This window comes from Salmo salar, chromosome ssa09 (genome assembly GCF_905237065.1).
Source record: "Salmo salar chromosome ssa09, Ssal_v3.1, whole genome shotgun sequence".
Classification (NCBI taxonomy): Eukaryota; Metazoa; Chordata; class Actinopteri; order Salmoniformes; family Salmonidae; genus Salmo; species Salmo salar.
The window spans coordinates 2,666,285-2,689,895 of record NC_059450.1 but is presented as its reverse complement, the minus strand read 5'-3'; the positions used below and the strand labels follow the sequence as shown (position 1 = coordinate 2,689,895).

Sequence of the window (23,611 nt, the reverse complement as noted above, 5' to 3'; positions counted from 1 at the left end):
GAATCAATAAACTTAGAGATGGGTTCTGGCAGACTTTCATGACAACTAATGACTGGTCTGCCTGGGTGGTTTTCAAGAATGTTGTGGACTTTTGGAAGAAGATAAAAAGAACCAGTACGCAGACTGTCATTGAAAAGAAACTCATTGTCTGAAATGGAGCCATTCTCCTTAGCTTCTGTGAGGATCCCTTTCAATTCAGTTTTTAGGTCCTCTGTAGGGTTGAAGGTAAGAGATTGGTAGAATTTATCATTGTCTAATTGACGGTAGGCTTCTGTCACATATTTGTCTTTACTCCACACTACTGTAGCACCACCTTTGTCTGCTTTTTTAACCACAATCCATTCATTTTTGGACAATGATTGAACTGCATTCCTCTGTCTTAGAAAGATTACGTTGTGTTTGGTTAGAGTCAATTTTACCCTTAATTAAACAGATTCTCCATATCAATTCACCTTCTTGGCAAATGTATTTAGTGTGGCATTCTGGACGATGGGACAAAAGGTGGACTTGGGCTTAAAAGGTGTTTTTGAGGGCACAGAAACTACCTGACCTGAAACACTAGTGTCCATAGTTGGAGAGATGTTTTGCTTGTACAAGGCCTTCAGATGTAGATTCCTGTAGAAACGAAATAAGACAATCTTTGTATTGAATTCATTCGTTGAGTATGTGGGGGCAAAGGACAGTCGTTTAGACAAGACCATTAACACGATTATCAGAAAGGGGTTCTCCAGAAATGTTGATCACAGCCTTGTTCTGGTCCTGCTCCGTGTGGTTGGACAGTCTTGATTTCTTCCTCCCCCTCTGTGTTGGCCTCTTCTGCGTCCTCTCCCTCTCTTGTTGGAGAACCTGCGCGGCTCCTCTTCCTGGTCTAAAAAATCTTGGGAGGAGCCGGCCTCTGACTGTCTGGGTTGACCCTCATCGTCACTGCTCGTAAAGTTGAAGGAAACACATCTAGGCTTCCTCCTCTGTGGATGTGATTCTGAATTCTTGCGGGTTGTTTTCTCCAGGCAAAGACCTTGCCATCTCTATAGTCTACTTCATCTCTTCAAAATTGTCTTAGCTCGTCTTGCTTGAATGTCAGAGTGAATGTGTCTATTTTCTGTTTCAAGATCTCATCACATTGTGCTTTGTTCGAATTGTCACTGTGTTCAGTGATTTTACTTTTTACTTCTTCAATTTCTGTTTGGACTACTTGTCTGTCCTTTTTAGCTTCCTTTTAGCGTCCTCTTTTCTCTACAGTAACGTTTGCTTATTCAAAATGAGTAAAAATGTTTATTGTATTGTGTGTGGCTGTTTTAATTTGGGAAAAGTGTGCGTAATGAAAACACTTTTGCTGCTTTGTATTTCTATTCTTCCTTGCTTGTGACAATCTTTCTCATTTTATCACTGCATTTGTCTGCTGCTGTAGAAGAGCTCTCTTTCTCTCCCTCTCTCTGCAAATATGTAGGTGATAGACATGTTGTCTATTTCATTTCGTTTTTAATGAAAATATGTCAATCATTATTTGAATATGTTGGTAACCCGTTGTATAAAAGTGATAATGCCCTGGAAGCCGGTGTTTGGAGGATATATTGGTATAGGTGTTGTTTCGTCTCTGGCCGGCAAACTGTGACAATATATCCTCCAAACACCGGCTTCAAGGGCATTATCACTTTTATACAATGGGTTACCAACATATTCAAATAATGATTAACATATTTTCATTAAAAACGTTATTTTAATCAATTTATTCATACTATTTCATCCTTCCACAAGATATACAACACAAATCTAGGGTTCCTACCCTAGCCGGCTGGTCTTTCATTCTATTGGTTCGGTTGCCAGAGACACGACCAGTCATTCGTCTTTTTGTTCTGTATCTATGGACTCAACCCAGTTTCTAAATGTTCCATTGCTATACTGGCTGGCAACGTTCTTATCGCTTGCATACTAGCAAGGCAACTACGGCTAATTTAGTCACGTCAAACAGTGTAGACAGAATAACAACAGTAGCAGCATTTGCATAAGCTGTTTTCTATTGACATTTATTTGGATACCTCCATAACAATGAGCTAATGAGGCGCGATTTCACCTAACATAGAAAATGTGCTCTCTCGTCAGGACACTGTTGTTCAGACCGAGGTTAAGACAGATTCAGGTTGGATATTCGATGGATATTCGCCTGTACTTTTCCTTACTTCCAACCAACAGCAGTTACAAATCACATTTTTCAAATGATAATATCTCTTTAACCATTACTCCTAAAACTTTCAAAACTGGTTCTAGCTAACTCGATGGCATAGACACACATTGCACACACTTTTTTTTGTTGATTTACATCTTGCACTATTTTAAATTATTTATTTACATTTTTGAATTTCAATAGCTCCTTGGTCATGTGACCTACTGACTTCAAACAAGGTTCAGAATGTACACTCAGTGGGCCTACACATTGCACACCCTTTAGTTTGTCCATTTTCATCTCACACATTTTTACATTAATTTTTCAAACTTTCTCATTTCAATAGGTCCTTGGTTATGTGACCTACTGACTTCAAACAAGGTTCAAAATGTACACTCAGTGGGCCTACACATCACACACACTTTTGTTTGTCCATTTTCATCTCACACAATTTTACATGAGTTTTCAATATTTTTAAATGTTTCTAATTTCAATAGCTCCTTCGTCATGTGACCTACGGACCTCAAGGTTCAGAATGTCCACTGACTACCTTTCTATATTGCATACCCTTTAGTTTGTCCATTTTCATCTCACGATTTTACATTAATTTTTCCAAATTTTAAATTTCAAGAGGTCCTTGGTCAACTACTTCTCTGATAGAGTTCAGTGTGTCAAATCAAAGGGTCTGTTGTCCGGGCCTCTGGCAGTCTCTATGGGGGTGCCACAGGGTTCATTTCTTGGGCCGACTCTTTTCTCTGTATACATCAATGATGTCGCTCTTGCTGCCGGTGAGTCTCTGTCAAGTTGTGTATGGTTCACACTGCAGCTCTTTGCCCAAACTTGAAAAAGGCCTTTAAGGACTGAAGGACGCAAGGGACAACTCAATTTTCTTCTGACTTCTTTTATTTCTTTAGTCAGTTAGTTAGTTAATTAGTTCTTTAGTTAGTTAATTAGTTCTTTAGTTAGTTAGTTAATTAGTTCTTTAGTTAGTTAGGTTGATCACCTTTAAAGGCAAAACACAAAAAGAAATATACATTACTTCAAGTAAGGTCATTTCAAATGAAATATATAATCTTAATGTAGTCATATTATCTAAATTATACTATATACTAAATTAGACAATTGGTCTCAATTCTCAACACAAATAAACACCTAACTGGCAACAATTTTACACAACAATGTCCATGTGCCTACCGGTTGAGTCTCCAGAATCCTAAATGAGCTGAATGTGTATGAATGAGAGTCTCCTCTTCCGTGAAGGACTTCCAGTGAAATGCTTTTTCACCAAACATTTCACCACCTGCTATCACAAAGGTGCACCAGTATATATGTTCCCCAGGGAAACACAAGCTAATGATGGGTTCCACAATGCATACACTCTTTCGCCCCCTGCTGGTGTTTTATCTTTGAAATCAGTTGAAAATCTGAACGCCTTGAATATGAATACCTGTCTTTTGACGCAACAGTCTCTGATCCACCTCTACGCAGACGACACCATTCTGTACACTTCTGGCCCTTCTTTGGACACTGTGTTAACTACCCTCCAGACGAGCTTCAATGCCATACAACTCTCCTTCCGTGGCCTCCAACTGCTCTTAAATACAAGTAAAACTAAATGCATGCTCTTCAACCGATCGCTGCCTGCACCTGCCCGCCCGTCCAGCATCACTATTCTGGATGGTTCTGACTTAGAATATGTGGACAACTACAAATACCTAGGTGTCTGGTTAGACTGTAAACTCTCCTTCCAGACTCACATCAAACATCTCCAATCCAAATGTTAAATCTACAATTGGCTTCCTATTTCGCAACAAAGCATCTTTCACTCATGCTGCCAAACATACCCTCGTAAAACTGACCATCCTACCGATCCTCGACTTCGGCGATGTCATTTACAAAATAGGCTCCAATACCCTACTCAATCAATTGGATGCAGTCTATCACAGTGCCATCCATTTTGTCACCAAAGCCCCATATACTACCCACCACTGCGACCTGTATGCTCTCGTTGGCTGGCCCTCGCTTCATACTCGTCGCCAAACCCACTGGCTCCAGGTCATCTACAAGACCCTGCTAGGTAAAGTTCCCCCTTAGCTCGCAGGTCACCATAGCAGCACCCACCTGTAGCACACGCTCCAGCAGGTATATCTCTCTGGTCACCTCAAAGCCAATTCCTCCTTCGGCAGCCTCTCCTTCCAGTTCTCTGCTGCCAATGACTGGAACGAACTACAAACATCTCTAAAACTGGAAACACTTATCTCCCTCACTAGCTTTAAGCACCAGCTGTCAGAGCAGCTCACAGATTACTGCACCTGTACATAGCCCATCTATAATTTAGCCCAAACAACTACCTCTTCCCCTACTGTATTTATTTATTTATTTTGCTCCTTTGCACCCCATTATTTCTATTTGTACTTTGCACTTTCTTCCACTGCAAATCTACCATTCCAGTGTTTTACTTGCTGTATTGTCCTTTTTTTCCTTTACCTCCCTTATCTCACCTCATTTGCTCACTTTGTACATAGACTTATTTTTCTACTATATTATTGACTGTATGTTTGTTTTACTCCATGTGTAACTCTGTGTTGTTGTATGTGTCAAACTGCTTGCTTTATCTTGGCCAGGTCGCAATTGTAAATGAGAACTTGTTCTCAACTTGACTACCTGGTTAAATAAAGGTGAAATAAATAAATAAATGTGACCTACTGACTTCAAACAAGGTTCAAAATGTACTCTCAGTGGGCCTACACATTACACACCCTTTTGTTTGTCCATTTTCATCTCACACAATTTTACAAGAATTTTCTATATTTTTCAATAGCTCCTTGGTCATGTGACCTACTGACCTCAAGGTTCAGAATGTCCACTGACTACCCTTCTATATTGCATACCCTTTAGTTTGTCCCCTTCCCCCGGGATCTGTCGCGTTACCACACTGGATGCCTCGCGGCGCCCGTCTCTGCCAGTCCGTGGACATTCTGAAATGAGATTTTTTTTTAAATGAATGTAAAAACGTTTGAGATGAAAATGGACAAACTAAAGGGCGTGCAATGTGTAGGCCCACTGATTGAACATTCTGAACCTTGTTTGAGTCCAGTAGGTCACATGACCAAGGAGCTATTGACATTTTGAAAAATTTATGTAAAATAATTTGAGATTGACAAGGGACAAACTAAAGGGTGTGCAATATAGAAGGGTAGTCACTGGACATTCTGAACCTTGTTTGAGTCCGGTAGGTCACATGACCAAGGAGCTATTGAAATTAGAAAGTTGGATAAATTCATGTAAAATCGTGTGAGATGAAAAGGGACAAACTGAAGGGTGTGCATTGTGTAGGCCCACTGAGTGTACATTATGTACCTTGTTTGAAGTCAGTAGGTCACATGACCAAGGAGCTATTGAAATTTTAAAGTTTTAAAAATTCATGTAAAATCGTGTGAGATGAAAAGGGACAATCTAAAGGGTGTGCAATGTGTAGGCCCACCGAGTGTACATTCTGAACCTTGTTTGAGGTCAGTAGGTCACATGACCAAGGAGCTATTGAAATTTGATTGTAAAAAATGTTTGTACTTTTTTACGCTCCCTAACTAATTCAACTAGGAATACAAAATTCTTCTCACATTTCCACATGTTTATTAGCTTTGCAAAGCAAAATAATGTCCAAATCGTGAAGTGAAGTCCTGTGCAATGTTGTGCGCAATTTTTACAACATCATGAGACTTATTTGGAGTCTGTGGCTCAAGTGGTTTGAAAGCTATTGAGGTTTGAAAGTGCGAATATCCGTTGAATATTCAATCTGAAACTGTTTTCACCTCAGCGTTGATCAGAGGAGCTAGTCAACAACACAGCTAACACAATAACTTCAAATTGAAGCTGGAAAGACTGCAAACTAGCTGTACTTCGGTTCATTTGACCTTTTTTCAATTGACATTTCTTTATATATATCCATAAAAATGATGCCGGTTGATTCATGATTTTGACTGGCTACGAAATGTTGCCTACCTGTCTGTCTAGTCCTGACTCCCGACCCTTACAAGTTCATTACTATGAGACAGCTGGAGATCGAATTTGGAGATCGAATTTGAATTTTGAAACACTGTTGCAAATGTCAGAGAGACAGACTGCAAGGTTTATATAAATCTCTGCTGTTGAAAACGAAATATTAGTCTAAAAGAAATAATAATGACAACATGTCTAGATGCTTTTTACAGTGGAGATTAAGTTTATGACTTGCCTGGCTGGGCTGATGAGAGTGGATTGCGCAGTTAGATGGAACAGAGTAAATAGATTTAGCCGTGGAATAGACACTGGTTGAAATGTACTTTTAACCCATCAGCATTCAGGATTAGACCCACCCGTTGTATAATTGGCATTATAAACTGTGTGGTTCTTTTCCAAATATTGACGTGTGAATCGTGGGGTCTACTTTTGACAATGTTGTTTATTATATGAATACACGATGGCTTATATTTTACTTTGCTTAATAGTGAATATCATGGCTACCTGTGGCATGGGAATATTCGGATCCATACAGAATTCGAGCAGTGCATGTTCTCCATCTGTTTACCGCAGAAAGAACGTGACGTACTCAAAATGCTCGACCAATAGGAATGCACAAGGATTAGATATTTATAAAGCCAGTGGGTACTACCAACGCGTGCTGTTTCAAATCATTTTACACGTTCAGCTGCAGCCAGTGTACTCGGTAGGTGCGCTCTAAACAAAGCTGAGTTTGCGAAGCGAGAACACTGGAAAGCGCATCTTCCAAGACAGAGAAAAGGTGAACGTGAAGGGACCTCTCGTCAATTCTGATCTATGGAGCGCTCAAAACAGAGTCACGAAAATCAAGCTGACAGTAGACCGACTACAAACGAAAGTTCTCTAAACGGACACTTTGACGGCTTGGTAAAAAAAGACACCCGGAATGTGGGATGTCAAGTGACGGGGACCGCCGGTGAGTCGAGTTCGCACACAGGGTCGTCAGTCGTGGAAAACTGGAAGCATGAGCGCACCCGAAGTATAGAAGACAACGAGATGAGCTTGCCTAGTCTGGCAGCTGCCTACACCACTATTATCCGGGGACTCGGGGAAGACCCGCAAAGACAGGGACTTCTCAAAACTCCGTGGAGAGCCGCAACTGCCATGCAGTTCTTCACCAAGGGATACCAGGAGAAAATAATAGGTGAGTCAGTTCGGAATGCCCTTTTTCAAAACTCCAATATTGTCAACAATCTCCTATGTTGGCAAAAAAGTGACATCTCACCATTTAATTTACCTGAGATTTACATGTGGTATTTAGATGTCATTGACTTGGTTACCTAACTCTCATCTAAGACCTATGCAAATATGACATTTTATGGTGCTTATCTGACCATTACCCATCTGTATACAGTACCAGTCAAAAGTTTGGACACACCTACTCATTCCAGTGTTTTTCTGTATTTGTACTATTTTCTTTATTTTGCTATTTTCTACATTGTAGAATAATAGTGAAGACATCAAAACTATGAAATAACACATATGGAATCATTTCGTAACCAAAAGTTTTTAACAAATCAAAACCAGATTCATGAGGTAGTCACCTGGAATGCATTTCAATTAACAGGTGTGCCATGTTAAACATTAATTTGTGGAATTTATTTCCTTCTTAAAGCGTTTGAGCCAATCAGTTGGGGAGGGATGGGTATTATACAGAAGATAGCCCTATTTGATAAAAAAACAAGTCCATATTATGGCAAGAACAGCTTAAATAAGCAAAGAGAAACGACAGTCCATCATTACTTTAAGACATGAAGGTCAGTCAATCCGGAAAATGTCAAGAACTTTGTTTTTGGGAGTGCACTTGAAGAAATTTTCAATCAAGCGCTATGATGAAACTCTCATGAGGACCGCCACAGGAAAGGAAGACCCAGAGTTACCTCTGCTGCAGAGGATACGTTCATTAGAATTACCAGCCTCAGAATTTGCAGCCCAAATAAATGCTTCACAGAGTTCAAGTAACAACACATCTCAACATCAACTGTTCAGACGAGACTGCGTGAATCAGGCCATCATGGTCGAATTGCTGCAAAGAACCCACTACTAAAAGACACCAATAATAATAAGAAGTCACTTGATTGGACCAAGAAACACGAGCAATGGACATTAGACCGGTGGAAATCTGTCCTTAGGTCTGAGTCCAAATTTGAGATTTTTGGTTCCAACCGCCATGTCTTTGTGAGACGCGGAGTAGGTGAACGGATGATCTCCGCATGTGTGGTTCCTACCATGAAGCATGGAGGAGTAGGTGTGATGGTGTGGAGGGTGCTTTGCTGGTGACACTGTCAGTGATTTATTTAGAGTTCAAGGCACAGTTAACAATCATGGCTACCACAGCATTCTGCAGCGATACGCCTTCCCATCTGGTTTGCGCTTTGTGGGACTATCATTTGTTTTTCAACAGGACAATGACCCAACACACCTCCAGGCTGTGTAAGTGCTATTTGACCAAGAAGGAGAGTGATGGAGTGCTGCATCAGATGACCTGGCCTCCACAATCACCCGACCTCAACTCGATTGAGATGGTTTGGGATGAGTTGGACTGCAGAGTGAAGGAAAGGCAGCCAACAAGTGCTCAGCATATGTGGGAACTCGTTCAAGACTGTTGGAAAAGCATTCCAGGTGAAGCTGGTTGAGAGAATGCCAACAGTGTACAAAGCTGTCATCAAGGCAAAGGGTGGCTACTTTGAAGAATCTAAAATATATTTTGATTTGTTTAACACTTTTTTTGTTACTACTTGATTCCTTATGTGTTATTTCATGGTGTTGATGTCTTCACAATTATTCTACAATGTGGAAAATAGTAAAAATAAAGAAAAACCCTTGAATGAGTAGGTGTGTCCAAACTTTTCACTGGTACTGCATATAAACACTCACAGGACAGAACTTCATACATTCAATTAAATTTGTTGTTTTTGTGAAGCTGTACAATATTTATTATAAGAGCTACAGATTCATATTTAGTGCTGAGCTGTACAAAATAGTAAATCATTATTGGCACTGGAGAGACCGAATTCACTCAAATAATAAGAAATATTAAATTGACCAATGTGATTTAGGCAGTCAAGTAGATAAAGACTACATCAAGAAGGAAGGATGCACAATTATGTTCATCATACATTTATAGACAAGTAACCCAACCCTACTAGAAATATGGTGTTGTATCTCAGATTCTCAATTGATGTACTTTCCCCCCATCTATCTGTAAAATCCCCCTGTCTACACAATACCCCCATCCCTCCATCCTTACAAAATAAATCATGTGCACATCCAGGCTAAACAAATCCCCTGGTCATCCTGACCAGACCATATTGGTTCTCTTTTCCACGGTTGGGACTGTTTTAGTGGTGGAGCTGGGGAGCTGCCCCTCTGAATATTATTACCCCTCACCCTACCCTCCTCTCATCTGGAGTTGGTTTCATGTGGAGCACTTTGAGGCTCTGTGTATTACATTTTGGGAGAGAGACACACACAAGGAATGTGTTAGTAGCGCTCTCTGGCTCTCCGGAGCATAAAAACATGCATCTGGAATAGCTTGAGAATGCTTGGAACCTGCCTGGTTTATATGTACTCAATGCTCTTTCCTCCCTGTTTGAGGTATGTGTGGTTTGGGAACATGAGGGGACGAACCAAACTGTAAACCCTGCAAAAAGTGAAGAGTCGTGATGTGTGTGTGTTCAGCACAGACATCAGTGGTCTTCTCCCCCTTTTTGGATTGGCTCTTATTTTGCACCACCCCTTTGTTTAAACGCGCAATGCGGGACTAGCACATGCCGTGTGTGTGTGCCGTGCATATGTGTCTTCATGAGTGTCTTCAATAGGGCCGGGACTATACCAGTATAGCGATACGGGTTAGTATCATGGAAAGGAAACAAACCTCATTATGTTGTCATCCAGAGTCACATTTATTTATTTTCCAAGCACTCAATGTTTTTAAAGGAGCGAAGAATTGTCTGCTTCTTGTTATTTAATTTTTTTTCGCGATACTGGTATCGTCCCGGCCCTAGTCTTCATGTGTGCATGTGTCTGTGTGTGCTCATGAGTGATTAGGGAATACAGGAAGTGAGTTTGAATGATTCAGCACTGGATCTTCCTACTCCAACAGTGGACACACACACTATTTGTAAAAAATTCTCACTTTGTTACAGAATTTCCACTTAAAATCCTTTTTTCTGACCAAGACTGTCATTTTCATGTGCTAATAAAAACATTCACTCATGTTTGATGTGCAAGACAGGGTGTGTAAAGGAATGAAAATCAATCCCTATGATGCTCTGTCCTTATTTTCATATAGTGCATTATACAGTTAGGGCATTATGAACAGGCCTTATGAATCTAGTTGCATTGTTTATATGCTATTGGGCAGTTATTAGCACCTATGTCATGCATGAAGAATAGCTCGTAAGGTGTTATAAATGTGCTTATAATACATTGAAGTGGGTATTCATAGGAAGTGTTACTGTTCATATTTATATGATCCTATGTATGCATGATGCCATCTTCATAATGCATTATAAGCAAACACTAACACATGAATACCATGTGCTTATAAAGCATTGTTTAGGAATTATTACCATTCATGTTTATGTATGATGCTAACACTCACAGGCCGGCTCATATCCTGTGGCAAAAATGAGGGGACATGAACAGGTATAGGCCAATCAAAACTATTGACTTTAAACAAAGAAGAAGGAATGAGGCGTGGAAATGTCAATGTACGGTGTAGTTAAGGTGCATGAATCTGTGTGAACATGACTGAGTGGAAACTAAGTAAACCTACAAGGGAACCAACAAAACAGGATCATACCTGGAGGAGCAGAGAGTGGTTAGTGAAGCAGTTAAATACCCTGAGCCCATGTGGCTCCAATCACACCAGCTCCAATCACTAACGACCCTCTGCCTGCAGGAGGAACCGCCCCTGCACTGCAGAGGGGCCGTGACACCCCCCTCCTTAAAATGGAGCGTCCTACCCTTAATTACATCTAAACGTTCCGCTAGCGGAACACCTGCTCCAATATTAAATGATGGGCGTGGCGCAAAATACAAAGTCCTCGAAAATCCGAAAACTTCCATTTTTCAAACATATGACTATTTTACACCATTTTAAAGACAAGACTCTCCTTTATCTAACCACACTGTCCGATTTCAAAAAGGCTTTACAGCGAAAGCAAAACATTAGATTGTCAGCAGAGTACCCAGCCAGAAATAATCACACACCCATTTTTCAAGCTAGCATATAATGTCACAAAAAACAAAACCACAGCTAAATGCAGCACTAACCTTTGATGATCTTCATCAGATGACACTCCTAGGACATTATGTTATACAATACATGCATGTTTTGTTCAATCAAGTTCATATTTATATCAAAAAACAGCTTTTTACATTAGCATGTGACGTTCAGAACTAGCATACCCACCGCAAACTTCCGGTGAATTTACTAAATTACTCACGATAAACGTTGACAAAAACAATTATTTTAAATATTATAGATACAGAACTACTTTATGCAATCGCTATGTCCGATTTTAAAATAGCTTTTCGGTGAAAGCACATTTTGCAATATTCTGAGTAGATAGCTCGCCATCACGGGCTAGCTATTTTGACACCCACCAAGTTTAGCCCTCACCAAACTCAGATTTACTATAAGAAAAATTGGATTACCTTTGCTGTTCTTTGTCAGAATGCACTCCCAGGACTTCTACTTCAATAACAAATGTTGGTTTGGTTCCAAATAATCCATAGTTATCCAAATAGCGGCGTTTTGTTGTGCGTTCAAGACACTATCCGAAGGGTGACGCGTTTCGTGACAAATTTCAAAATATTCCATTACCGTACTTCGAAGCATGTCAAACGCTGTTTAAAATCAATTTTTATGCGATTTTCCTCGTAAAAAAGTGATAATATTCCGACCGGGAGTCGTTGTTTTCGTTCAAAGACTGAAAATAAAAACATGGAGTCTTCTCGTGCACACGCCCCCAGTCTCATTGTTCTCAGATCGACCACTATCCAAATGCGCTACTGTTTTTCAGCCATGGCCTGCAAAGTCATCATTCACCGTTCTGCCGCCTTCTGGGAGCCGTAGGAAGTGTCACGTTACAGCAGAGATCCTCAGTTTTCAATAAAGAGAGTGTAGAAGGCCAAGAAATGGTCAGAGAGGGCACTTCCTGTAAGGAATCTTCTCAGGTTTTGGCCTGCCAAATGAGTTCTGTTATACCACAGACACCATTCAAGCAGTTTTAGAAACTTGAGTGTTTTCTATCCAAAGCTAATAATTATATTCATATTCTAGTTTCTGGGCAGGAGTAATAATCAGATTAAATCGGGTACGTTTTTTTTATCCGGCCATGAAAATACTGCCCCCTATCCATAACATGTTAACCCAAATTACGACCCAACATATTTAAAACAATCCAATCCCCTAGCTGACTGTCCGTCCTCAAACTCAGCAGCCCTGGTACCTGGGGAGCAATTTAAGAGAAAAGAGGTGCAGACAGCCCGCAGGGGTCAGCAGAGAGAAAATACAAACTAGGCTAAAGGAGCACGGGACAGAGCATCAGCAATGATATTATCCTTACCACTAATGTGTCTAATATCGAGGTTGAATGGTTTCCCAACGCATCAGGCGCTGGTTGGGATTTTGCAGGGACTTCAGAAAAATAAGTGGGTTGTGGTCAGTGAACACAGTTATAGGGGTTAAACCAGATCCAGACCTCGAAGTGCTGTAAAGCCCAAATGAGACCTAAAGCCTCCTTTTCAATTACAGAATAGTTTTGCTGATACTTACTAAATTTCCGGGAAAATAAACTGACTGGACACGCAACATTGTCATCATTTTCCTGGAGAAGCACAGCCCCAGCACCGATTTGACTGGCGTCTACCTGCAATTTGAAAGGTTTCCCAAAATTTGGTGCTACCAACACAGGTGCCAAACACAAAAGAGCCTTAACTGCATCAAATGCCTCTTGACACTGGGTGGACCAGAAATTCCACCTTGGCCTTCAACAGATTGGTCAGTGGGGACACTACTACCGAAAAGTTTACAGAAAGCACGGTAGTAACCCGCCATTCCCAGGAAGTGCATCAGTTCTTTCTTTTTGGAGGGCTGTGGGAACTGCTTCACAGCCTGGACCTTGGCTTCCAGGGGACAGACAACACCCTGACCAACAACCTTGCCTAGGTATGTGACTGTTGCTTTGGCAAACTCACACTTTGCCAAATTGATAGTCAACCTGGCCCACACCAGTCTTTCGAACAGGGCTTGCACTTTACAGACATACTCCTCCCAAGAGTCTGAGTAGATGATCACGTCGTCCAAATACATGGCACACCCTTCCAGACCTGAGACCACCCGATTCATCAGCCTCTGGAAGGTGGCTGGAGCATTCCGCAACCCGAAAGGCATCACTGTATAAGAGAACAAACCAGATGGAGTTATAAAGGCAGCAATCTCACAAGCTCTTTTGGTAAGGGGTACTTGCCAATAACACCTTTAAAAGATCAAATTTGCTGACATACTTTGCTGACCCAACTTGATCAATACAGTCCTCCATCCTAGGAAGAGGGTAAAGGTCTGCTTTAGTAGCATTGTTAACTTTCCTATAATCAGTGCAAGGTCTGAAAGTGGAATCAGACTTTTTGACCAGAAGACAGGGTGAAGCCCAATTTGAATAACATGGCTCCGCAATACCATTGTCCAACATATACTGCACCTCTGTTTCCAATTGAAGTCTCTTCTCCTGAGATGCACGATAAAATCTGTTTGATAGGCTTAGCATCTCCGATGTCTGTCATGCTCAATTAAATGGGTTTTCGATAGTGTCAGAAAACAAAACAGGGTAGCTTCTAATAAGAGCTACCAATTCATCACGTTTCTCAGTCTAAATGATCTACCAAAACAAAGGTTTTTCAAAGTCTGGGAGTTTTTCAACCGACCTTGTAAGACCTCATCCGAAACCCTAACTACCTCCTCTTCCCCCTCCACAAAGTTAAAGCCACAAGATGCAGTGACTGGAGCAGCAGTCAACGCTGACCTCACCGCTGGAGTGCCTTCCACTTTGCTTAGATCACGGGAGTGATAACATTTTAACAGGTTCACATGGCTTACAACCAGGTTTGGCTTGCTTGTGCGCTGACACGTATGACAAGTTAATAAACTGAGCTACATCCCGCTTTAAACGTGGCCAGAAAAAAAATAACGGAGTATGCGATTATACATTTTACGAACACCCATATGACCTGCCACATCACCATGTGAAGTTTGCAACACTTTATTTTGCAAAGTAGTAGGTACAACTATTTGAAACACTGGTTCTCCTAGACCCTGATCATAGTGTGGAACCCATTTCCTAACCAACAGCCCATCAAGAAGAAAATAACACTGAGCACTACTCCTCACCACTGAATCAGGAACAACTTTATCAAACAGATCATCCAAAGTAGTATCGGCCTTTTGCTCAGCTATCAATGAATCTCTAGAACTAGTCAACTGTTCTGTCTGGAGTTTGACTGGCAACTCAAGACTTTCTGGCTTACTGTCAACCTTATTACGAGAGGCAGCGCAGGTAACAGCACAAACTGGAAATACCTCAGGAGACACAGTTGCGATCTGAAGATACCCTTGCTGGGGACACTGAAGGTTGCTTCTTAAAGATGTTTAGTTTGCCATCTGCCCACACCTTACTACCTGCCAAGTCATTCCCCAAAATCATGTGGACTCCCTCTACTGGCAACTGGGGTCTAACCCCAACATCTACATCACCCTCTACCAGACCACATTTTAGGGTAACTTCATGTAAAGGAGAAGAGAATGGAACTAAACCCATACCACGTACCATTACACATCTGCCAGTATCAGACTCCTTAGAGAACGGCAAAACAGATTCCAGAATAAAATAATCTAAAGCTCCAGTGTCTCTTAAAAGATCTTGATTGAAACATTTTGGTTGCCATCTACCAGGGACACTACACCATCTGAAATAAAGGCTGAAATATCAGTGGGAAGACTGAGAATTAAACTCAACTAGTGGCTGAAAAAAACTCACCCTGGTGGTCAGAGGCTGTAACAAAAGCTGCCATCACAGCAGGTTTAACTTGACCTGACTTTTTTGACTTAAGAAGAGGACAATCTTTCTTCCAATGTCCTTCAACTAAACAGTAGCGACAGGCATTAGCATTAACCGGTGCTTTAAGTCCTCCAGACCCAAACTTCTGCTGAGGCCTTTGGAAAGAAGCTCCAAAAAAGTGACCTACTATTCCTAGAAGTAAAGTTATTTTTATGGTACATGTCACTGTTTGACTCAAAATGGCTTTTATGTGTTGCCTGTACTCATCTGCAAGGACTGCTGCATCACTTGGAGACTTAACTATGTTCATTCATGTATGTAGCAACCTGGTCAGACAGAATTTCTGAACTGTTCTAACACAATCAAATTAGACAGACCCTCAAAAGTACTAACTTCAGAAGCAGTACACCAACGATTAAATGCAGAAGTCAAATCACAAACAAACTCAGAATAGGTTTGTGAATCTAACTTTTTTTCTTTAACAAACGTTGACGATATGCCTCTGGCACAAACTCGTAGACCTTCAGAACTGCTGATTTAACTTTAGCATACACTTTACCGTCAGCTACACTCAGTGCTACAAAAGCCTCACGTGCTTTACCTGTAAGTACACATTGCAACAACATAGTCATATCCAAATCTGACCAAGATCTAGCTTCTGCAATACGCTCAAATAAAGCAAAGTATCTTGATCTGACTCATCAAATCTAGGCAACAAACGAAGAGTCTGTGAAACATCAAACTGTGGTAGTCCTTCTGGTCTATTAGCGCGATTGAGAAATGCTATCTCCAACTGCATTTGCAACGGCTCCCACTGCTGCTCAAAAGTTAAAGGGCTAGACTGAAAACTTGTACCTTCACTACTAGCAGACTGACCCCAAACAACACCCATTTCCCTAAGACCCTGCTTTAATTTAGCTTTAACAGTCTCTTTAATTGTTTTATCAACAATCTCAATCTGATAATGTTCTGAAATTTCAATTAACTGCTCCTTAGTACACAACTCTAAGGCTACCTCTGAAGGAGCTTGAACAAAACCACTGAGAATGGAAGACATTTTCCTCAACCAATACAACTATTACAAATGCTCCCAAAAAATACACAACTCACCTGCAGTCAGTCTGGGTTCAAGGACAGGAGCCACACCCCACTATCCTCCAAAAAACAACTAACTAACTGGCCCTGGTCTTCGTGCAGTCACAAGTGGTGGGGTTTTATGCACACAAAACCAGTGGAGTGGTAAAGACAACCAGAACTGGCGGCCCCCCCATAACCACGGAGGTGCTCCCGAGCCGATGTAGGGGAAAAGGAAGAGGGAAGCTCTACCCACGTTCACTGCCACCTAAAACAAAAACACCGCAAGCCTCCTATTGACACTCGCTGATAAGCCTGAACAGGAGAGGACTCCCACTTGAACAAAAACCCAGAGTGAATTGTTAACCAAATTTAGCTACCAAGCTAACTGAACACTTGGCTCTCAATGCTCTCTTCAACAATTGGCCCAACCAAAACATCCCCTCAACCAAGCAATTCATTTGGCAAACTAAACTAACCCAAGGTAACTATAAAACAAGTCAAATAAGCCAAATTACAAATAAACAAAACATATCAATAAGGCAGACAATCTAGACAAAACCTTAACCAACTATGACAAAATGTTAAAGTAAACTAAAATCCTAAAGTACAATTAACTTCAACTTACGGATGAGCCCCCACTTGTCACAGGCCGGCTCATAGCCTGTGGCAAATATGAGGGGACATGAACAACAGGTATAGGCCAATCAAAAGGTTCTTTATTGTAAACCAAAAAACTATTAACTTTAAACAAAGAAAAAGGAATGTGGTGTGCAAATGTCATAATGTAGGTAAGGTGCATGGATGCATGAATCTGTGTGAACATGACTGAGTGGAAACTAAGTAAACCTACAAGGGAACCAACAAAACAGGATCATACCTGGAGGAGCAGGGGGAGAGAGAGTGGTTAGTGAAGCAGTTTTAAATACCCTGAGCCCAGGTGGCTCCAATCACACCAGCTCCAATCACTAACGACCCTCCTCTGCCTGCAGGAGGAACCGCCCCTGCACTGCAGAGGAGGGGCCTTGACAACACACATGACCTTCCAAGAAAAATCTGAATGACAGATCCTTCAGAAGTGCATTTGAACAGAGGCCTGTAAGCAATATGCATGATCTCTCCTTTCACCTAATTAGGAGGTATCCTTCCATGTGGACTCCTCTTTTATAAAGAAAGAAAAGCCCACACTAGGAGCCATTCATTGAGATTGATGGAGGAGTGGGAGGCTGTGTAATACTGTCATTATCTCAGTCACTTGGGAAGACTGGCCTCAGGCTTTAATGTTGTCATTAGGTGTTGAAGTGAAGGGGCAGGGGGAGGACGGCACTCCTTCAGGGGGTTGAGAGAGAGTGGGGGACGAGGGAGAGAAAGGGATAGAGGAGAGAGCAAAGACTGGGAAAGGGAGAGACTGTGAAATGGGTAGGGAGAGGAGAGAAGAGGATGAGAGGGAAAGGGAGAGCGTGAGAAAGCTGAGTATGAGCCAACACGGCCACCAGCCCTCTCAACCCCTCTGCTTGACATTGAACAATTTGAGGTGTAACCATAGAGACTCATTGTGTGTGAGGTTGTTTGTGTTGGTGTCATAATGTTTGTGATTGTGCATGTGTGCCTGCGTGCGTGTTTGTGATTGTGTGTGTTTGTCTGAGATGACTTGGGGAGATGCTGATTTGGTTTCCTGTTCTTTTCCTGTGTGTGTGTGTGCATCAGAATAGTGGTGGCTGCATCATGTTATGGGTATGCTTATAATCGTTAAGGACTGGAGAGTTTTTCAGGATACAAAATCAATGTAATGGAGCTAAGCACAGGCAAAATCCTAGAGGAAAACCTGGTTCAGTCTGCTTTCCACGAGACACTGGCAGATGAATTCACCTTTCAGCAGAACTATAACCGAAAACACAAGGCCAAATCTACACGGGAGTTGCTTACCAAGAAGACAGTCAATGTTCCTGAGTGGCCGAGTTACAGTTTTGACATAAATCTGCTTGAAAATCTATGGCAAAACCTGAAAATGGTTGTCTAGCAATAATCAACAACACATTTGACAGAACTTGAAGAATTGTAATAAAATAATCAGCAAATGTTCCACAATCCAGGTGTAGAAAGCTCTTTGAGACTGACAGAGAAAGACTCTGCTGCCAAAGGTGCTTCTATACAGTATTGACGAGGCTATGAATACTTATGTAAATTCGATATTTCTGTATTTCATGTTCAATAAATTTGCAAAAATGTACAAAATATTTTCACTTTGTCATTATGGGGTAATGTGTGTAGATGGGTGAGTTTTTTTTATTTAAACCATTTTGAATTCAGGCTGTAACGCAACAAAATGTAAAATAAGTCAAGGCATATGAATACTTTCTGAAGGCATAGGTCTAAACATGCATAGTCCGTCATCGAAACTTGGTTAGATGGTGATGACACTTAAAACACCCTACGATGTATGGAGAACCTATTACCGTTTTATTTTGTTGTTGTTAGCCATGATCTCATCATCATGGCACCCAAACCTGGCAGCTGCTGCTCATTCAGGCAACGAGACGACAACACTGCAACAACCCCGCAGGGCCGTGAAGCAACAAGTCAGACAGTTGGCTTACCACAGAAACGTTCCTCCCAACCTCCGTATATAGGTGACCAGGAAATTAAAAACCTCAGTCAGGGAGAAAGGAGGGCGCGTCCCCACAAACCGATATAACCGTTAGATTTATTTAAACAATTATATGAGCTCCGCTACGAGGGAAAACAAAACAAAGAGTGGTAGGCCTATATGGGGTCGAGACATAATTACAGTGTTTGCCAGAGAGAAACAACAGTATTTGCCCCCTTTCTGATTTTCTCTATTTTTGCAACCAAAACCTAATATTAGATAATTGGAACCCGTGTGAACAAATAAGACGATGTTGAGACTTACATAATTTAAATTAATTAAATAACACCCAATGCCACTGTGTGAAAAACCAATTGTCCCCTTACACTCAATAACTGGTTGTGCCACTTTTAGCTGCAATGACTGCATTCAAACGCTTCCTATAGATGTTGATCAGTCTCACATCCCTGTGGAGGAATTTTGGCCCACTCTTCCATGCAGCACTGCTTTCACTCAGTGACATTTGTGGGTTTTTGAGCATGAACCACTTGTTTCAGAAGGTCCAACATTTCAATTGGATTTAGGTCTAGACTTTGACTTGGGCATTCCAGAACCTTGAATTTGTTGCTTTTCAGCCATTCTAATGTAGACTTTCTTGTCTGTTTTGGTCATTGTCTTGCTGCATGACCCAGCTGGCTTCAGCTTTAGCTCACGGATGGATGGCCTGACATTCTCCCTGGATGGGACACCAGATGCTGTTGGAAGTGGTGTTGGAGGGCCAATAGGAGGCACTCTTATCGCTGGTCATCTTTAAAAAATTTTTTTTATCCCAATTCTGAGATTACATTTTTCCCAGGACATTCCCCAGGACATTGCCCTGTGTAAGGTGCCGTCTTTCGGGTGGGATGTTAAACGGATGTCCTAACTCTCTGTGATCACTAAAGATCCCATGGCACTTGTAGGGGTGTTAACCCCGGTGTCCTTACTAAATTCCCAATCTGGCCCTCATACCATCATGGCCACCTAATCATCCCCAGCTTCCAATTGGCTCATTCATCCCCACTCCTCTCCCCTGTAACTATTCCCTAGGTCATTGCTGTAAATGAGAATGTGTTCTCAGTCAACTTACTTGGTAAAATAAGGGTTAAATAAAGTAGAGCGCCACCATTAGGTCAATTTTTTTTATTTTGGAACAGTGACATATTTCAAACCTAGACTTTCAAATCTCTTATTCCCCAACATGGGTACAATTGGGGGTTTTGCCTTGTGAAAGCCTAACACTGTAAGATCATATTTTATAACATAGCCAGTCATCTTGGCAGTAGAACAAGCTTTCAAATCATTCCCACCTGATCCAGATTGCGATTTAGAATAGACCGTTTTGGATTGTGTGATGGCAGGGTTGTGTTCCAAATGAAACAACGACAAGTGTAGTTGCTCTAGTTCCTCAACGGCACAGCTAGGAGAGTTCAAAAAAGTACCTTTTTATAGTTGAAGACTTTTCTTTGAGTCATAAAAGTGCTGATTAGGAACTGTGCACACTTTGGAGAGGTGTGTGTGTGTGTGTGTGTGTGTGTGTGTGTGTCCACTTGGGGACACCAGTTAGTCCTCTCACTCAAACCCTTGTAATTGTTTTGGTCTTATGTTGCACCTACTCCACATTTTCCAGGAATAGTCTTATCATAGTACTGAATATATCCAGAGTATTTTCAGATTTCTTTATCAACAAATGCTTCAAAAAGTAAATTAAATGTAAAATGCACACAAAATCAACAGTGTAATGATTGGATTCAGTCTTGTCAGGTGAACTGTTGTGTACTCACCTTTTGGTCTAATAATTTCCCCATTATCTCCAAACTGTTCCCTTTCAAATGCTGCCATGGTTATGCATATGCTTTTAATATTTCTTCTGTAAGAATAATTTCAATTTAGCCCTAGAGGTCTTCAAGGCTGACCTTTTTTACAAGGAGCACGTGAAAAATAGAGGTGCACACAAAGATATTAAGGAGCGCAATAAAAAATATTTGCGATATTCATTTCTTAATTTTTCTAGGCACACTGGTGCTCCTAAACTAAAATTCCAGGTCGCACAGTAAAATATTTAGGAACATATATATGAGTAAAATGGTCAAGCTCTGTTCTGCATGGAAGTGTGTCTCTCGCTCACTCAAATGCTAGGCCTACTATAGGTCCTATTTCCGCAACATTCAAATGTACAAACATTATTGATTTTGATTTTAGCGTGTATTGATGGTTTAACGAGACATCAGCTGGTGATAATATAGTGCCGTCGATAGTTGCAGGAGGCCCGTTGTTATTTGATTATATTCCAATTGGCTACATTCTGTAGGCTATCCGCTAGCCTAATCAATGTCACATAATGAAAGGTGTGAAAACCGATAATGGGCATCTGTGTTCCCATGGCTGATTTGATGAGCTGATTTGGGCCCTCAGTTGATTGACAGATGTAGGCCTACTGTAAAACAAACTTTCCTCCAGTGTGGATGCTCGTCCACTTTTGATAGTTAGGCTACAGTATGTATAATTTGTCAATATAGTTTTGGTCTTTGGTGTGATTGAAAGCCTGTATTGTTTGGCTTTAATATTTCATTTTGTAAAGCTGTCAAGGTGTTTATGCATTTGAGCTTATCCAAAGGCGATTTTGTTGAGCTGTGACACTTTTTTGTTTGATGTGTAAATTGTCAGACTATTCATTTTACTTCTTGAAAATAGTGAAATAAATGCAATTAACTTGTGGGCCTAATGAAGGCTCAGCCTGGTCACTATCGCAAACTCTTGAGACTCAGAGCGTGCTGCTTAGACCACTGTGCTACAGCAATTCACAATGCTTTGGCAAGTACTAAGAATACTATGAATACTGAGGATACATGGGCGGGTTGTTTTGTATTATTTTGGTTAACGCTTTACTTGACACCCATAACCATGTCATGATATGTCATAACACCTGACCTAACTTGTCATAACCTGTTAAAATATGGTCATAAGACTGTCATGGCACATATATTTAGACCTGTTGTGATATACTCTATATTGTGTTATTTATGGCTGGTTATGACACCTACATAAGAGTGTGTAAACCTACCACAGTAGTTATTTTATGACTGGTTAAAGGTCTTACTCACATCGGCTACAGAGACCGTGATCACACAGTCGTCCGGAACAGCTGAGGCTTCATGTATGCTTCAGTGTTACATGCCTCGATGGAAGCATAGAAGTTGTTTAGCTCGTCTGCTAGGCTTGTATCGCTGGGCAGCTCATGGCTGTGCTTCCCTTTGTAGTCTGTAATAGTTTGCAAGCCCTGCCACATCCGACGAGCATCGGAGCCGGTGTAGTACGATTCAAACTTAGTCCTGTATTGACGCTTTGCCTGTTTGATGGTTCATCGGAGGGCATATGGATTTCTTATAAGCTTCCGGGTTAGAGTTCCGCCTCTTGAAAGTGGCAGCTCTGCCCTCTAGCTCAGTGCGGATGTTGCCCGTAATCCATGGCTTCTGGTTGGGGTATGTACGTACGGTCACTGTGGGGATGATGTCATCGATGCAATTATTGATGAAGCCAGTGACTGATGTGGTGTGCTCCTCAATGCCATTGGAAGAATCCCGGAACTTATCCCAGTCTGTGCTAGCAAAACAGTCCTGTAGCGTAGCATCCGCTTCATCTGACCACTTTCGTATTGACCGAGTCACTGGTGCTTCCTGCGTTTGTTTTTGCTTGTAAGCAGGAATCAGGAGGATAGAATTATGGTCAGATTTGCCAAATGGAGGGCGAGGGAGAGCTTTGTACCCGTCTCTGTGTGTTGAGTGAAGGTGGTGTAGAGTTAAAAAAGAAAATATATATATATATATATTTTTTAATTTTAATTTATTTACTATTTATTTTTTTACCTTTCTGGTTGCACATTGAACATGCTGGTAGAAATGAGGTAAAAACGGATTTCAGTTTCCCTGCATTAAAGTCTCCGGCCACTAGGAACACCGCATCTGGATGAGCGTTTTCCTGTTTGTTTATGGCCGTTTATGGCTCATGGAGTGCGGTCGTAGTGCCAGCATCGGTTTGTGGTGGTATATAGACAGCTACGAAAAATACAGATAAACTCTCTTGGTAAATAGTGTGGTCTACAGCTTACCATGAGATACTCTACCTCAGGCCAGCAAAACCTCGGGACTTCCTTAGATTTTGTATACTAGCAGTCATTTACAAATATACATAGACCGTCACCACTTGTCTTACCAGAGGCCGCTGTTCTATCCTGCCGAAAAAGCTTAAAACCCGCCAGCTGTATGTTATTGACGTCGTCGTTCAGCCACGGCTCGGTGAAACATAAGATATTGCAGTTTTAATGTCCCGTTTTTAGGATATACTTGATGGTAGTTCGTCTATTTTATTATCGATCGATTGTACGTTGGCTAATAGGACCTTCTCTCAAGAGAGAAGCACGAAATTTAACTTCACTAAACTTTCGACAGTTTTCCACTTTAGTTAACACTATCGACGTTTTCACTCTACTGTGGAAATTCTGATCAAATAAACACAATATTAGACACTTTTAATGTAATATAACAAAACAAGCATGATTTAGCATGCTAAACTAACTGTGCAAGAGATTTTCTTGTAGGCAGAGCGCATTGGAGTAGGATTCTATTGCATTGACAGGCACGACTAGAC

General features: G+C 41.2%; 1 protein-coding gene and 1 long non-coding RNA gene across 2 annotated transcripts in view; one reads left to right on the top strand and one right to left on the bottom strand.

Annotated features, from left to right (window-relative positions):
- Positions 1–2,920: 2,920 nt before the first annotated feature.
- LOC106610637 (uncharacterized) lies at positions 2,921–3,620 on the bottom strand. The gene is made up of 2 exons (XR_001329940.2): positions 3,356–3,620; positions 2,921–3,164 (listed from the first exon to the last, which is right to left on the bottom strand). It is a non-coding gene; the product is annotated as an uncharacterized lncRNA (long non-coding RNA).
- Positions 3,621–6,807: 3,187 nt separating this feature from the next.
- LOC106610611 (GTP cyclohydrolase 1) overlaps positions 6,808–23,611 on the top strand; it is a 49,791-nt gene continuing 32,987 nt past the window's right edge. The window contains 3 exon segments of the mRNA XM_014210015.2: positions 6,808–7,069; positions 7,071–7,098; positions 7,101–7,343. Of these exon segments, the coding sequence (XP_014065490.1) occupies positions 6,977–7,069; positions 7,071–7,098; positions 7,101–7,343 (364 nt within the window). The 5' untranslated portion in view covers positions 6,808–6,976.